This window comes from Rousettus aegyptiacus, unplaced genomic scaffold (genome assembly GCF_014176215.1).
Source record: "Rousettus aegyptiacus isolate mRouAeg1 unplaced genomic scaffold, mRouAeg1.p scaffold_m13_p_18, whole genome shotgun sequence".
NCBI lineage: Eukaryota > Metazoa > Chordata > Mammalia > Chiroptera > Pteropodidae > Rousettus > Rousettus aegyptiacus.
In genome coordinates this window covers 5,161,670-5,179,119 of record NW_023416293.1, presented here as the reverse complement: position 1 = coordinate 5,179,119, position 17,450 = coordinate 5,161,670, and the positions used below count along the sequence as shown (strand labels likewise).

The 17,450-nt window shown below is 47.1% G+C and overlaps 1 protein-coding gene across 2 annotated transcripts in view; it reads right to left on the bottom strand.

The window, feature by feature from the left end:
* The window catches only part of TP53BP2 (tumor protein p53 binding protein 2), a 49,174-nt gene that overhangs the window by 28,729 nt on the left and 2,995 nt on the right, over positions 1-17,450 (bottom strand). For both annotated transcript variants that reach the window (XR_001594173.2, XM_036235419.1), the window contains one exon: positions 3,334-3,481. Coding sequence is in view for 1 of the 2 variants with exons in the window: in XM_036235419.1 (XP_036091312.1) it covers positions 3,334-3,481 (148 nt within the window). In the remaining variant the exon portion in view is untranslated. Of the gene's footprint in view, positions 1-3,333; positions 3,482-17,450 lie in introns of those variants that run through there.

The following is a 17,450-nucleotide window of genomic DNA, read 5'->3' as shown; positions in this document are numbered from 1 at the left end:
AGATAAAGCAGTGGATTGAAGCAGCAATTTAGAAGATAAGGTAGCAGAAAACACCCAACCAGAACAGCAACGAGAAAAAAGAATCCAAAAAGATCGTTTACGTGGTCTCTGGGACAACGTCACGTGTACCAACATTCACATCTTAGGAGTACCAGAAGGAGAAGAGAGAGAGCGAGGAAGCGAAAACCTTTTTTGAAGAAATGATGATGAAAACTGCCCTAAACTGGCAAAGGAAACAGACACGCAAGCCCAGGAAGCACACACAGTCCCAAATGAGATGAACCCGAAGAGACCCACACTAAGACGCATCATAATTATAATGCCAGAGGTTAGAAACAGAGAGAGAATTTTAAAAGCGGCAAGAGGAAAGCAATTAGTTACCTACAGGGGAGCCCCCACACCACTGTCAGCTGATCTCTCAGCAGAAACTAACAGAGTTCATCACCACCAAACCAGTAGACCTAGAAACGTCAAAGAGCCTTCTTTAAGAAGAAAAAGATCAAAAATATGAATAATAAAATGGCAATAACTACGTACCTATAATTACTTTTATGTGGAAATGGATTAAATGCTCCAGTCAAAAGACAGAGTGACTGAACAGATAAGAAAGCACGACCCTTACACAGATGCTGCCTACGAGAGACTCACAAGATCGAAAGACATACACAGACTGAAAGCAAAAGGATAGAAAAAGATATTCCATCAAAACGGAAACAAAAAAGCTAGGATAGGAATACTAATACCAGTAAGTATAGACTTTAAAACAAAAGCTATATATAACAAGAGATAAAGGAGGACCCGATAATTCCACTTCTGCGTATTTATCCAAAGAAACCCAAAACACTCATATGTCACTTCAAAGGGACATATGAGTCCATGTGTTCCCTGATATGGAAGCGACTTGGGTGTCCATCGATGGACGAATGAATAAAGTAGAGGTGGTAACATATATACAACAGACTACGACTCATCCATGAAAAAATGTGAAACCCTGCCATCTGTGACAACATGGATGGACTCAGGGTATTGTGCTGAACGGAATAAGACAGAGAAAGACAGATGCCATATGATTTCTCTTACATGCGCAATCTAAAAAACAAAATAAACAAACAAAACCAACTCACAGATACAGAGAACATTCTGAGAGTTGCCAGATGGGAGGCGGGTTGAAAGGGTGAGTGGAAGGGGGGAGGGGATGGAGAAGTACAAATTGGTAGCTACAAACAGTCACGGGGATGTGGTCATAGGAACACAGTCAAGATACTGGAATAACTGTATGCTGTCAGGCAGCTTCTAGATTTATCGGGGCGATAAATCCTAAGTGACATAAATGTCTAATCACTATGTGCATCAGAAACTAATATTGTACATCAACTATAATTGAAAAGTAAAAAATTATTTTTAAAAAACTGCTTGGTTCTGTCATAAACAAGAAGAAAAAAATAAAAGAAACTGACTAAAGCTTATAGAAACATAACTTTCGTGTATGATATAACAGGATATAAAATGATGGGTCACATTATAAAGGAGAAACCTACTGTTCGATAAGGCACTTAAGATGATTCACCATCCATTTGGGAAAAAAAATTAAATCTATGATTCATACTAGTCACAAAAATTAATGAGGGAGGGGAAGGGAGGGACAGGGAGGGAAGGAAAAGACTGTAAAAACTTATAATATGGAGTAACAGGATAATATGTTTACAGCGTTGGAGTAAGGAAAGGATTCTCCCACAAACAGGATAACCCACGAATAGGTCTGAGGTCCAGAAAAAAATAGAGTGGGGTTTTTTAATGCCTACAACTCAAGAGAGGAAAGGCAAAAGCCAAAGGAAACGTGAGCAAAGGCTATGAAGGAACAACTTTTAAAAAATGGAAACCCAATTGGCCAATGAAAAAAACAGGCAAAAATTAGCAAAAATTAGTATATTACTGTATCGACTGTTGATGAGGGACGCTGTTAGAAATAACTGGAAGGCGTGTGCACTCACATAGCCTTCGCTGAGGGAAATCTGGCACTCCACGTTAAATCTTAGAAAGGATGACCCTTTAACCAAGCAATTCCACTTCTTGGCACTGCCCTAGAGAAACGCTCGCAGGGGACCGCGGGGCCCCTGAAAGCAGCTAAAGAGGCAACAACGAACACGCACGAAAGGGTGGCGTGTCTTGAGGAGACGATGACATCAGGAGAGCCAGCACGGGGCTCGGGAAAAGCCTCCCCATGTAGGTGACGCTCCACCTGAAATCCAAGTGCCCGGAGGGCCGGCAATGACAAAGCCCGGAGGGAGGGCAGTGCAGGGAATGGGGACAGCGAGGGCCAGACAGTGGGACAGAGCTCAGCTCCTTCGGGAATGTAAAAAAAGATGCAGGAGGCAAGGAGGGAAACGGCCCCACAGGACAACAAACCCGGAGTTTGGATTTTATTCCAAGTAGAAGAGAAAGCCACTACAGAGTTCCGACAGGAAAGCCAAACTATCAAATTTTCATTTAAAAAGGATTACTTGGGTTTCTTGATGCAAATGGCCCAACTCAGCTCCTATGTAAGCGACTCCAGGCGCATGCAGAAGACTTTCCAGAACACCCGCCTGTAGGAAAGTCAGCCAGAGGCAGGAAGAGGCCCGGCCTGGGAAGAGGTGAGCGAGGGAGCGCTCAGCTAAGTCTCAGCTAAGTCCGATCCCAGCAATGGTGTGAAGCCAGGTAACACGGTGCACGGCCTGGCAGCCCCGGAGGAGGAAAAGGAAACAGTGAGGGTTCAGCCGGCTGGAAAGAAACAAGGCAGAGCTTAGGAAAAATTACTCCCACGTCTACAAACTCCTCTGGGCCCGAGAGAAACCAGGCCGTCCCAGTTTAGAGCTCCAAAGAACTATACTGAGGGACTAACTTCAAGACTTAAAATAATGCCTACGATTTCTGCACTGCCTTCTGCCACCACAGCGACCCGAACACCGAAGCGCTTTCCCTAGAAACCTACAAAAACTTAGGGCACGCACAGCAATCTGGATGCCTTGAAGGTCTAGTTAAGCAAAGCCTAGGCATACGAAAAGTACCTCTGAGCACCACGCACTTTTCCGCGGCACCGCAGCCGGTGTATCAGCTGCCCAGCCTCTGACCTTTCCTGCCCTGGAGACTTACTGTGTTGCAGAAAAAGAAAACAGCAAATAGACTTTATATGTCGCAACGAAGCTGGGTCGAGACCACTATCTCCGGATGGACACGCTATTCTATCCCACAGTCCCTCCGGGGACAAACGTGAGGGTCGCACACCGCCACGGCTAACTACCGAGGGCAGTGAAGACGCGCTGACGCCAGCACCAGGCTGCCGGGGTCCCCCACCTGAGCCACACCACACTTCCGCCAAGTGGCAGTCGCTCTCCCCGGGCTCTTTACACAGATCCACCACGTCTCTGCACACTGTTTCCGGGGTGACCGGCACTTCCGTGAAGTGCTGCTCGTTGTTGCTGAGGTACACGGTGAGAAACATCTGGAAACAAAGAGAAACGCAACAGTTACCAGTACTGTCCACACCGGTGGTGGTCACCTGTTGTCCATCTGAGCGTCCTGTCCCCAAACAGTCTCAGCATGGCGGGGCCCTGGCCCGAGTGGGAGGAGGCCATCTGGACGCCCCGCGGCCCCCGAGCAAGGCCTGCAGGGCCCTGAGGGAGGCCCGGAGCAGCCACGCCAGTCCACACGGAAGGCCAAGTAAATCCTTCTCTGACATCTTACTTATGTGATTTGTTTACCAAATACTCACAGTTCTTGGTGTGTGCCAGGTCCACCCTACAGGCAGATCGCTCAGTCCTGTGAGGGTGGTGAGGAACAGCGCACACACAGCTGTCCAGGCACAGCCCCCCCCACCCCCCCCGGAAGGCTGCAGAATCCGGCATGTGTTGCTTCTGAAGACGCGATGGGAACTAGGAACAGAACTTGGAAGGACTCTAATACTGATATTATGTGCATATATCACCTATTCAAAAAATTGTACTTCCAAAAGTAAATAAAACGTTTTAATCAAATTGAATACTTTAAAGCATAAGTCTTCGTCCACAAGGTGTAAGTGAACGTAACTGTCTGTTTTGCTAAAACGTATCTGACCTGGTATATAAACAGCAGAGGATTTAAATCTAAACCTCAATTAAAATAGTAAAAATAGGCACTGCATCTTAAAAACACTACTACTAAAGAATTCAAGTTTTCACACCTATTACAAAAAAAAAAAAATGCTGTTCATTCCAAGTGCTGAAGACCCTCAGTGAAAGAGCAACCACACTGTCAGTGGCGACCTCGGTCAGCAAACCCCCAGCTCAGGCAACTCGGGGAGCAGGAAACAGCCCCCGGGGCAGGGGGCTCAGCCCCGGGGTCTTTCCGGATGCTCCTGGCTCTAAAACCACGTTTTCTTAAGGGAACCCACTATAATTTTGTATAAAATAGTACTTCTCTCTTCTATATACCCCACCCACACCAAACCTTTCTTTGAAGTTTAGCACTTCAAAAATAGTAACTGTTTTCCTTGTAAATATGAGACTTGGAGGTGTTTATTAAACACATAAATTTCATATACGATCTATATACTAAATACACACTGTATCGACAAATAAAAAGCTATTGCATAGAGTAACAGCACTTTACCTTGTAAACATCATCTTCCAGACTGTTTCCCACACATTGTCTCAGAAATTTATATACAACTATCAGAGAAACAGAACAGGTACTATTTTCTCTTTGTAACTGAAAAAAAAGACTCGGAGAATGATCTACTTGGCTACTAAATGGGTACAGTTCTGCTCCCCTGATGGGCCCTCTCCTCTTTATGCACAGAAATATTAGAAAATGCCATATTTAACCACAGAACTTTAAAGGTGATCTGGTCTTTCACTTCCTGGAAAAGAACAGCTTCGTTGATTTAAAAGCAGAATTATAAATAAAAATGATTCGAGATGTGTTCTGTTAAAGATGACTTTTCCCCAAAACGCCCACAGGATGAACGCTGGAGTGAATGGCGGGCTCAGGCGTGACCCCAGGTCCACCTTTCCTGCATGGAGATGAGCTCCCAGCTGGAGCTGCCGTCACTACCTGCCCTGAAGCCCTGACGCTGGGCGACAATGTCACTTGCTGCAGATTCCTGGGCAGGAGACCTGGGTCCTAACCCCAGTTTTGTTAATAATTAGTCAGGCTACCTCAGGGAAGTGATGTCACCTCCCTGAATTTAGCCTCTTCGTTTTCAAAATAAGAGTCTTTAAGTTCTCCCAAGAGCTCCCATTTATTTCAGGTGTTTATTCGGTGTCAGAGTAAAAGCCAGCGTCTGCACAACAGCCTCCAAGCTGGAAGTCAGCAGTCCAGGCGCGAAGTGCGGCAAGGAGGACAGACGGAAAAGGGATGAGCCCACGGAGAAGACGGGGTGCTCTGTTCTGCGGCTGCCGTGGCATCCGGCAGAGGAAGGGAAGTGAGAAGGGACAGGGGCTTGGGTGCGGATGAGCCGACGGGTGATCTGCCCGCGCCGGCATCTGCCCCCAGCCCCTTCCCGCCCCGGCCCCCTTCCCACCCCCCCACCCCCTCGGTCCCGCCAGCGCCCTCACGCCTCACATGCCGGGCACGGTGGCCTCTCGGCGCCCGCGCTCCTGCCCCGTTTGCAGTGCTCCTCCCCGCAGGCCAGCGAGCGGCCTGCTCTCTCCTTTCCTTCAGGTCTTGACTCAGGTGTCGCCTTCCTGGCGAGGCTTCCCTGGCCACCCTTCCTAAAATGCCAACACCACCCTCACACGCGTGTGCGTGCACACACGCGCGCGCAGACGCACTTCCCTGCTGTACGTCTCTTCTTGGCACAGTCGCTATCGCGCTATATATTACATTTATTTAACTTGTTCTTACGATCTGTCTTCCCCACTAGAACGTAAGCTCCATTCGCCTCAGGGTTCTGCCTGTTCATCTCGCATCCTCAGCACTTTGAACTGTGCCTGGTATGTGACATGCACAGCATTTATGAATGAATAAACCCTGTGGCTGTTACCGCATTTCACAGACTTACCCCTGACTTCCTTTCGCGCTAAGTCGTCTCTCAGGTATGATAAATGCAACAGCACACGGTATAGCTAAGCACGCAGAGAAATCAGAGGATGAGTTCTCTCACTTCTTTAGCTTAAGTCACACCACAGTCATCCTGCTGTTTCAACATTCCTTCATTCACTCAGTACTTCCAGGCCATCTAGATTACGATCTAAGTTCTAATGTAGAAATAATCTTTAATACCACCAGCCCACGGGGAGGGAGCCAGGGCAGTAAACACCCCAAACCTGGCTCCCTCCCTCCATGTCCCCTACTGCCCCCAACTGGCAAACCCAGCTCACAGTGGCCGGCATGGGAGGCTGTTGGTACAGTTTCAGATGTGGTTTACAGACATCAGCCTCCTGGGGCACAAAGCAGGGTGGGGAAAGGCGGAGAGCGAGTCTGGACGGACAAGCAAGAGGCTCAGGACGCCAGTCCTCCACGCACTCACACGCGGTCAGAGAGCGCCCTTGAGCAAGGTTCCCACACATGGGCCCACAAGCCCAGCTGAGGTCTGGGGCAGGATGCCCCAAGCGAGGAACAGCAAATGGAAAGACCCTGACGAAGGATGAGCGTGGTCACATCCGAGGAAGAGGAAGGCCACTGCGGAGGGGCAAGGGACAAGGATTACAGGTTAACTCCAGGAGTCCAGATAACCCAAGGCTTCACAGGCCATCGTCCCAGACCCCGGCGCAGACAGAGGGCTGCTCGTCACAGACGCTGGGCTCGCCCTTGGGGGTCTTTGATTCAGCTGACTGGCGAGGGGGCCTGAGACTCTGCATCTCTAACCCGCTGCCATGGGAGGCCGGCACTGCCCTGCAGAAACCACCGCTGAGAACCACTGCTCTAAGGCCAGAGCAAGGAGTCTGGATTTCACGAAGAGGCCACGGGAGGCAAATCATTAGAGACAGAAAGTAGACCAGTGGTTGCCAGGGGCTGGAGGGCTGGCCGCCAGCGGGTACGAGGCCTCTTTTGGGGGTGGTGAAAATGTTCTGGAATGTGACATCATACGTCATCTGTAACTGAAAAATGATAAAAAATTATTTAAAATAAAAGAAAATGTTCTGGAATCAGTGGTTATGGTTACATAACCTGGTGAACATACTAAAACCCACTGAAATATACACTTTCTGGAGTGGATTTCATGGTATGTGAATTACATCACAATGAAAAGGGCCTACTATGTGCTTACTATATGAGAGAGAAAAAAATCTTAAGGGAGATAAGATTTACTTGTGGAAAAATGAGAGAACAATTTAGCAGTAAATTACATGAATAAGACTTGCAGGTAAAATGGAGTCAGAAATGAAAAAAAAAAACAAATGTGATCAGAGATAGATCGAGGTTTCAGAAAAGAGGCATAAATGAATGGAAAACATAGAAAAACTATAGTAACCTAACTTCCACAATTCCATCTTTTCCTGACACGTGATATTTTCTGATACACCATGAAACACCATATTCCAAGAAAACAAGAGATGACTTCATTCGCTTCTTTCCCATAAAGAGACATGCGGAATGGGTCCCCTAGAGTGAACTCCCCTGGGAGGCTGCTGCGAGAAACTTGATTATTCTCGCTGACTCAAGCTACACATGTGTCCTGGGAACTTTTGAGCTAAATTATTTTCGTCATAAAGAGTGCAGCAATCATCAGATCAAAAAAGCACCTCGCCCTTTAGAGATGTACCTGTGTACTACGAGGAAAACTGTGGCCGGGGCATCTGAAAATGCTCACAACACCTAGAAGAAGTGAGTGCTAGATCAGCCCCTTCTCAGTGACAGCAAAGCTTCCTTCCAATTTATGAATCAAGAACTTCACTGTTTATACACTACAAGAGAAGAGATCAAAAACGATGCCATAAATTAAACAGCAGAGGGTACAGAAGACAGATTATGTAATATAAATGATGAAACGTAGAGGGAGGAAATAAATGTAAATTACAACAATGAGCTAACACAACTATTAGTTTCCAATTAAAAGATAAGCTCCAGCAGAGGCGAGGTTGTAAAAAAAGTGATTTACACTAAGACATGATAGTGATACATTGTTAAAAATGCCACTTGGAAAGTCAAATGAGTCATGTATCAAAAGCCACACAATTATGTACACCTCATGATCTTACTTGCAGGGATTTATACCAAAGAAATAACCGAAAAAAACTTTAAATGCTTGAAGACTGTCACTCTAACATTATATCTATAAACAGTAAGCTGTAAAACTAAATATCCAGCAACATGGAAAAGTAAGTTAAAATATGTTTGTTGGAAGAACTCTAACTCAGCTAGCTACCAACCACTATGAGTATAGTGTTAGAAAAATGGTAAGACGAAGTTACAAAACAGAATAATATTAAGTTGTAGATTATAACCATTTACAATATATGTACATATGAACTGACTTGTACGAAATACATACATGAACTCAGTGGCATTAGGAGAGCAGGTATAAATGTCACTTAAAAAATTTTGTTAAATCTCAATGCTAATGTATTTTTACAAAAAGTTACAATTTGAGAGTACATTAGCATAATACAAACTGCGATAAAAGAATGTGAAAGTATTTCATTAAAAATGACAACTGTAATTATTATTTGTTTCTACTTCTTAAAGCGATCGACATGAAGAGAAAGAAGATTCTGGGAAGGATAACACACACTGCGGCGTTGTGCCAGGCGACCTCCACACGCTCTGCACAGTAATTCACGCCCCAGTCACGTCCAAATGAAAACGTGCCCTTCCAGAAGTCCAAAGTCACAGACAATTTTCATTTAAAAAGAATGGGTCCCAGATTTATTTTAAGAGTTCTATGTTTACAAGTCATGTATTCGCTGTAACTATAATCTTAAAAATATTAATAAGAATGATTCCTTTTCAAAGAGGCATTATCTCAGATTAAAATTTGGGACTTTTCCAAGAAGAAATACAAAGAAAAAAAAAAAAACTGGCCAGGGCATTTACAAGAAATTTACTTTGTGTCAGGCTACAGTTTCTTCCTTTGATTTAAAAAACCATGTGATGTTCTGCAGAAAGAAGCAAAGGAACCAAGAGAACGAGATGTTCCTTACCACAAAAAAGGGAGATTAAGCTTTGTAACTCCTTACCACAAAAAAGGGAGATTAAGCTTTGTAACACCTTCGGAGTTTTGATTTATAAAAACGCAAATCCCTTAGGTTCGCCTAAGAGGAAAAAAAAAGGAATATGAGAGGGAGAAAAAATCATCCTTTAGAGAAAAATAAACAATCTGTAAAAAGAGTGACATAAATCTTCTCCAAATCCTACAACTCACAGGAGACTCGCCATGGGGACAGCTGGTAAGAACGCTAGAAGTGAGATCAGAGAACAATCTGGATGTTTTCATGTTTAATAATTCCTCCGTAGAGAGAGAAATACAAACTGTTATGACTTCACTTCTATACTGTGTCGCACCCCTCATGAAGGGGGGGCCCCAGCTCACCTCCCGGAAGAGGACCTGCTACCAGGCTTCTGTGACCTGGTCCAGAAAAACACCTCCTCACACTGTGACATAAAAAGGGGATTTAATTAAGAAATCAACCAAAGCTTCTTTCAGCCTCTCAGGCACGCACAGCCACTCAGCCCAGCCACGGCTGACAGCAACGAGCAGGGGTTAGACATGGAGCAGATCATGCCAGTCTCGGGGTTTTCGGCACCCTGCTCCATGCGGACCTGGCCGTGGGCTCCAGTGGTCCCTCCCGGTCCCTCTGCACACCTGTCAGCTCGGCAACCTGCTGCATTCACGCTCCGCCCAGCTGCGGCCTGGGTGCCACCCACCTGCAGTGAGCACCCTGCTCAGGTTCCCCGCCTGGGTGCCCTTCCCGTCTCCCCGGCGTCGAGGTGGGCACGCCACAGGGGTCTCTGGGGAGCCTCCCTCGGGGCTGCAGGGACCCTACGTGATTTGAGGTCTTTCTAGCCTCCCTGCCGATCAGCCCGACCTCACTACAGGGCCCAGAGGACCACTGCTTCCGGGGGGGCCTATTATGACCTCCGCCCCGTTTCTCCTGCCTGGACCTTACGCCCGAGGCCACTAACCTGCCTTTTAAATCTTCATCAATCAATTACCATGAGTTACATCTACCAATGTCCTCCTACGGGTCAATGATAGTTAAACCTACCTCCACACCAAGTGTTCCGCTTTTCTGTCATATTTTAAAATCAGTCCATCAGTTTCTACAAGCCGATCTGAGTTATTTAAAGCAAAATCACAAAACCATATTCTACGGATTGTTTTTACGTCATGAAGCACTCCTTCGGTCACTCTATCAAGCCAGTACAGACTCTAGAAATCTACAACACGTGCGACCTCCACACCAGTTTGCATGGCACTATTAAAAGTGTGGCTCACACGTGGACTATTCCGGCCATTCATTCGATATCATCTAGAGCACACAATCGTTTTCTGAGATAACCACCCTTCTGGGGGAAAAAATGATACAGCAAATACGAAGTGGTCACTTTAATCGAGGGAGGAATTCATCAGGCACTGGAAATAACGTTCTCTCAGAAAGGTAGCTGCATGCTGCTCTCAGAAGCCTGATAACACAACTACCTCACCCAGGCCAACGGTTAACGGTCCCCTCCCCTGAGACGAGAGGAGGGGCAGCTGCCCACGCAGGCACGCGCCCTCTGGCCCCAGCCACCTGCGTCCTCAGCATCGGGCATTCCCTCATTCACCCACTAGGACTCACGGCGCGGCCACACCACCAGCAGTTCAGGCACAGGCGCTGTGGCGGGGGGAAAGCTGGTGCTCCTCTGGGCAGAGAGAAGAGACTGGGAACAAATGAGCAAGCTGCATGAAGTGATGCGAGAGGAAGGAGGGAGGTGTCTGGGGGGCACCTGAGGGAGCCACTCGAAGTACCGGGGGGGACAAGCATGCCGGGCCCGAAGTGGGACGCGCTTGGTCTGCTCCACGACCTACGACGCCAGCGTCACTGGCAGGCGGGCCCGCGTGACAGAGGGCGGAGCGGTACGCGGGCCAGCTCACGCTGGGCAGGCGGGTGAAGAATGAGGAGCGCCGGCTTTCGAGCAACAGAGACGTCACCAGAGCAGTCCCCCAAGTGTGGTCCCCAGACCGAGCGCATGAGCATCACCTGGAACGGGTCAGAAACAGTCTGGGCCCCGCCCTCCCACTGAAGTTTGAAAACCACTGCATTGGGGCGTTGTGAGCAGGACTGCACCAGAAAGCTAGGCTTCTGAGTAATCTGCTATAAATATGTACTGCTAAAATCTGCTAGTTTAACTAGCAGTACATATTACTCTGTCCAGTACATACCAAAGATAATCCCCATAGTTAACCCAATACCAATTTCAGGGAATTTCCATTCAATTACAAGAAATATTAAGCCTTAAAACTTATTTTAAATTATCTACTCCAGTCACAGCTTCGAATCACCAAATGAGAAATTTAAGAAACCCACACTTGTCCTTACTCCTCGCCCTCCGGGAGCTCCCCTGCCCCCTCGCCCTGTCAAAGGCCATGGAACTGCCTGCAATCCCCGCCTGCAATCCCCTCCGCCTCCCCCAGAGGCGAACCTGCTCCCTGCGTCTCTAACACCACTCGCACTGCGGCTGTCTGTGTCCCTCTCTGTCCTCCTGGCCCACACATTCCACTGGGACAGAGGTTTCAGCCCTTACATGCCTCCTCCCAGTTTCCCTCCCGCCTCCGCCCCAAACGCTATCTCGGTGCCTTACACACAGCACACGTGCAGCAGGTGTCTGCTCAGCCGCACTGACCCTGCGGTGCACGAAGTTCCGCGGGAGATGGGAAAGCTAGCGAGGTCAGGACGCGACGAGTGCGCGTGCGCCCACGGCATCAGGCACCACGCACGTTTACGCACAAACGCGCGGTGTGGCTTCCACGTGAGCTTTCTCAAGGCCAGACAGCATCCCAAACGAAGAAAAAGGATCCTCCTTATTTAAGGGTAACTTAAGACATCTTTTCTCTCCTTTTCAACTACGTCTGAAGCTTGATTACGATAGATTTCGAATTTCAAATATATCCTCCAAAGCAACTCATTCTAGGCCACTCTGCTTCCAATATCTATCACAAGCAACAAATGAAGTAAAAAAACTAAAAACATGTATTTAACGAGTCAATCCCCAGCCCCACACCAACCACTCAAAGCGCTGTGGCTTTGCTGGCATGTGTCTTGTTGTATATAAATGTGCCACTATTATCCCACCCTATTTTTTACGTTCATTCACTAAGCACCATATTTTTAGGACCCATCCATGATGCCATGAGTACAAACAATCGAGTGCTTCTAGTTCTTCGCTTTCTACCTTGTGCACTTTGCTATGGAAGTGTTCCTCCATTTTCAAAGATTTCACCTCATGGAAACCTTTAAGAAAGCTCGAAAGGCAATAAATACCCCATGAGAGTGAGGTTTAAGTACAGAGAGGTTTACCAAAGAAAATAAAAAATGAGGACATACATTCACCCAGACGGTTTTCAGGAGATCCCTACAGGGGGTCAAACAGGGTGGTAGGTGCTGGAACCGCAAAGGTAGAAGGTGCAGCCCACGCCCAGGGCGAGCGCAGAGCGAGGCAGGGACGCGGCGCGAACGCCTCGCCGAGGTCCGGACGGTGTCCCCCGAGACCAGGGAAAGACACTGCTCCCTTTCAAGTTCTGCTGAACTGGAAACCCCAGGATGAGGAAGACGAGGAGGAAGAGGACCGTCTAGGCAGAAAAACAGCACACGTAGAGGCGCAGGGATGTGAGACGGCCTGGCGCGCTGTCAAAGTGCTGAAACACGAAGGCGGGAGCAAGGCCGCACGGGTGAGGAGGGCCGGGGGACGCTCGAGCCACGAGCCCCAGGTGTGCTGCAGAAACACTCCCCCCCCAACACACACACACACACACACACACGGAGTCATGGCGGCGTCACGTGGCTCAGGGCGGGTCACGGATGGCAACATACCACAGGGTACGACTTGCTCGAAGCAAGCGGAGAATGTGACCCCCAGCCCCACGGACAGCGGGAGGCAGACTTTCCGCCCGAACGAAGCCCTCCCGCTCAGGCCGCCTCCTCCTCCACGGGGCCGCACTGGGAACGCCGACTCGCCCCCGTTCTGCATCTGCACGTCCCTTCCGCCGTGAGGCTCAGTATTCTGGATGGAAGTATGTCACTGACACCAAAAGGCTGCAGTCCGCTGGGCGAGACGACGGAGACGCTTCAAGTCTGGCCGGGGAGGGATACTGTGCGCTCTGAGTGTCGCTACGGAAGAATTCTGGAGGAGAGGGAGGTTTCCGTTTCAGAGAGACCATCGCCAAGTGGTGTGCTGAGTGGATGACAGGGGCAGAGGACAGGAAAGGTGAGAGGATAACTAAGGGGATCGCAAGGGCCCAGGCAGGAGCCGAGCGGGGCAAAGAGGCCACGTGACGCAGTGGAGCGCGCGGACGAACGGGGGGCGGCGGGGCAGCGCCCGGGGCCGCCCCCGAGGGCAGCGAGCAAAGCCCAGCGGAGAGGGGGCCTGTCCACCTTCCCTATGAAAGGCGTCCAAAATAACCCCCTTTTCAGGAAATCAACAAATCACCCCGAAATGGCCAACACATCACCAGGGACCTAGCAGGCGCCATCTGGATCTTGTGGTGCGGAAACACATTAGCCTGAGGAGACCCTTTCTAGAATTAAAGTCGGCTCTGAATTTTCTAAGTCTCTGGTTATTTTTCTCTCTGTCAACAAAATGAAGATAACGCGACTCTTTTAAATGGTCGAAGAACTCAGAGGTGAAAACATCAGGCACTTCCAAGCTGCTGTGGTCACATGGTCAAAAGCGTGGTTAAGATCTATGGCTTCCCTAAGAAGTCTGATGAGCCCTGCTCGGTTTTAAAGAACCTCAGTGACAGAAGACTTCCTCTCAAGCCCTTCGGAGCTAATGATACAAAAAGTCTGGTTTCTCTTTAGTCCCACAGGAAGGACCTTGCCGATATGGGAGCAATCGTGCCCTACCCCTACTTGGGCCTTATTCCCGCCCCCAGGTATGAATTACTGTTTCTTCTCTCACCCCTGGGGCTTCCGAATCCTCACAGCAAGTGCTCCCTGATCATTCGGGTCTCAGCTGAACTGTCACTATCACACCATCCAATCTAAACGGCCATCCCAGTCACACTGTCCTACTTAAACCTCGCTCTCGTGGGTTTTTTTAAAAAAGTTCCTTCTGCCCTCCTCTACTACCACCACCCCCAAAATCCAGGAAAAGAAAGGTAAGCTCTTGAACAGACATTGTCCCCAAAAGGCCACCCCAAAACAACTGGCAGGTTAATGAGGAAGAATGAAGAGCAATGATATAATGTGATTTCACTCAAAATCGGTCCCTGGTTCATTTCCGAAAATTCATGATTCAGTCGAACCCCTCACTGTTCCTCACTACACGGGCAGCCCCGGGGCGGGAGGTGGAGAGGCCATCAGGGCCCACCACGTCGCAGTCCCAGCAGCGGGGCACTCCTGCAGGTCACCTCTGCACGACTCCTGCCGCTGGAAATGGCTGAAGAATGACGATGGCAATCCCACGGCAGGTGCTGTACGCGTCTCTGTCCCCCACCTCCCCACGCAACCATTCCTCCTCTCCTACGTCACCGCCTTCAAAACCTGCTCAAAGATACCCTATAAAGAAAGGTTACTCAGCATCCCTCATGCAAAAGGTAACTATTACACCCCTCCTCTTTCCCTGCAGAGATGGAAGAGCTGAGATCTCTACGGAGGTATCAGAGGCAGAAAAAAATAATAATCACTGAGATGTTTCCTTTGCCCCGGGTGACATAATCACCATATCATTCGAAACTTGATTAAAGAAAAATTTACCAATCTTCTCATTTACCAATCTTCTCATCCGGTTTGCATTTAAGTAGGGAAAGATACCTCTGTTTTCCTTTCTCTACTTCAAAAATAATTATAGTTATGCTCTGCAAAGTAGCATTTGAAGTTATTGTTAGCCAAAGGACGTCATGATCATTGTCTGCCCAGTCAAGTATACAAATATCTTCCAATCTAGGCACTGCCATCTCGAAGAGCAGGAGGCCCCGGATTCACATCTCATTTCTGTTGACCAGGAGCAAATGACTGAAACTCCTTGGACTTCAAATCCCTTATCTGTTGAGTGAGAATGACTCGCTTCACAGGGTCCTGAGAGGACTGGATGGGATGACCAGTCCCCGTCACTGGGGTCACAAGGCACGGTGTCATGCACAAGAACCATTCTCAGGAGAAGCTTCCAGGGGCGGGAAATTAGAACTTTCAATCCCAACGGCTTACACTCTGGAAAGCCGATAAACTGTCCTGACCATTTTTTATTATTACCACTAGTAGTTTAAACGGGTATTCTATAATAGTTTATGAAGGGTTTCTACTCTCTTTCTAAACTTACGCCTTAAAATTTTTTAAATGTTTGAAAGTTATATGAAATAGTGATAATTATAAATTTGTTTCCAGAAAAACAATTGAAGTCTGCATTTCGAAAGTGAAAGCTCTGTACTTATCAGCAAATGAACATTTTCAATGAAAATGGTTCTGTTATCATCCAAATAAATAGTTCTGTTTTTGGATAGACTTGATATAGAAAAAAAAACTAGAAGTGACCACAGTTGCAGAGTCACTGAAGCTCCTTTTCCTACACTCGATCTTATTACGTTTAGAATTCGCATTTCTTTGATGATTTTTTGGTAAGAGAGTATGCAAAGCGTCCCAGGAATCACCGCCACCTGAATCCTCAGTGATCCTAAAGGATCTCCTAATGACAAACTTCTTGGCTCTCCCCAGGGAGAGGTAAATGTTAACGTCTCACCTGCCACTCAACACGAGTACGCATTTCAGACCCAGTCGCCATCTGTGTTTTCTTTTCTCAATCACTCCTGATTACAGAAAAATGTTCTGTTCAGTGCCTAGCACACCACCAAAAGACAGGTATTTCAATAATGTTTGACTTGATAAAGCGGCATGAAAAGAACAGTCTGGATTCCTGAGCTCTCCTGCCGCACTCCTCCCGGAGACTGCAGCAGGGCAGGGTGGTGAGAGGGATCCACAGATGACAGACAGCGCATCACAGCAGCAGCACAGGTGAGGCTGCCCCGTATGGCCAGGACAGGCTGGACCACGCGTGAGTTTAAGAAGGGCTCAGTGTTCAACTAGCTTTGGAAAGACTTTTTAAGGAGGGCCATGCGCTACGGGAGATTACCAGGAGATAAAGGTCTACAGTATTCCCTAAAAGCTCCAGAAAAGAGAGGCTTTGTTTTACTGTTTTCACTGTCTGCTATTGGGGTGCAGGCGAGAAACAGTTCTTCCTAGAAGCAGAGTCTGAATAAACAACCCTCCAGGTCCCTTCCAGATAAACTCAGTTACTTTTTAAATACAAGCAGGTGTACACCTGTGCTAAGTTTCTTTAAAGTCTAAATCTGGTTTCTCTGAAATAGGTAAAAATACAGAAAATTTTAATGTTTTTCAGCTTTTAATAAAGCAGAAGTCGCAAGGCAAACTTCACTCGAGCACATGAAATGTAAGATACTTGGCACATTTTTTTTAAAGAGATGACTTGATTAGCAGCCTTTGATAATTACAATTCTATAGAAAACCTACCTTAAACTTTGTTCTGGAATAAAACCTAAGCTAACTTGCTACATTACTACTCAACCTCAAAAAGGAATTATTTCGGCATACAGTATAGTCATATAAATGCAATATTCCAACGGTATAACTTGAAAGCTTTTCAATTTCAAAACACAATTTCAGCTTGGAAAGTATGTACAAATAAAATCAGACTTTTACATGAAAATAATACAACTCAAAGCAGAAGTTAAGCTCTTGGTCTGTGGAGCTGGACATGTTGCAGAGTCACCTTTACGAATACATAAATCCTACGGAACAGGTGTCAAACTACCACGATATCCCTTTTATTTTTGTCCTAGGCTCCCAAATTTAGAAGCACAAATATTAAGATGTCATTGTACAGCATCGTCGAATAACTAGAAATTATCATGAAGTCTCTGCAGCACTGAAAGATAAAATGCCATAAATTTAAAAATTATATCATGATCAGTGCAACTGAGATTTTTTTCAAAATAAGCCATCATTTTCTTGAAAATATCTGCATTAGGGCTATATGATGAAATTCGTTTAAACAGAACACTACATTAAATAATCAGAAAACCCATTCTCCAAGTCAGCAGGGATAAACAGGCCATTATTATTGCATTTTAGAGTATTCATGTAAATGAGAAACTGCAAATATGTGACTCAAATGTAGTTATTCTTTATGCTACTTTGTTACACAGGGGCTACCAGACCAGTGTGGCTATTTGGATATAATTGAAATTCAGTAACTTTAAAATTCAGTTCCTCAGTCTCGTTAGTCACATTTCAAGTAAAGTACTGGCAAGGGGCTGGTAGCCACCATTCGGGACAGCA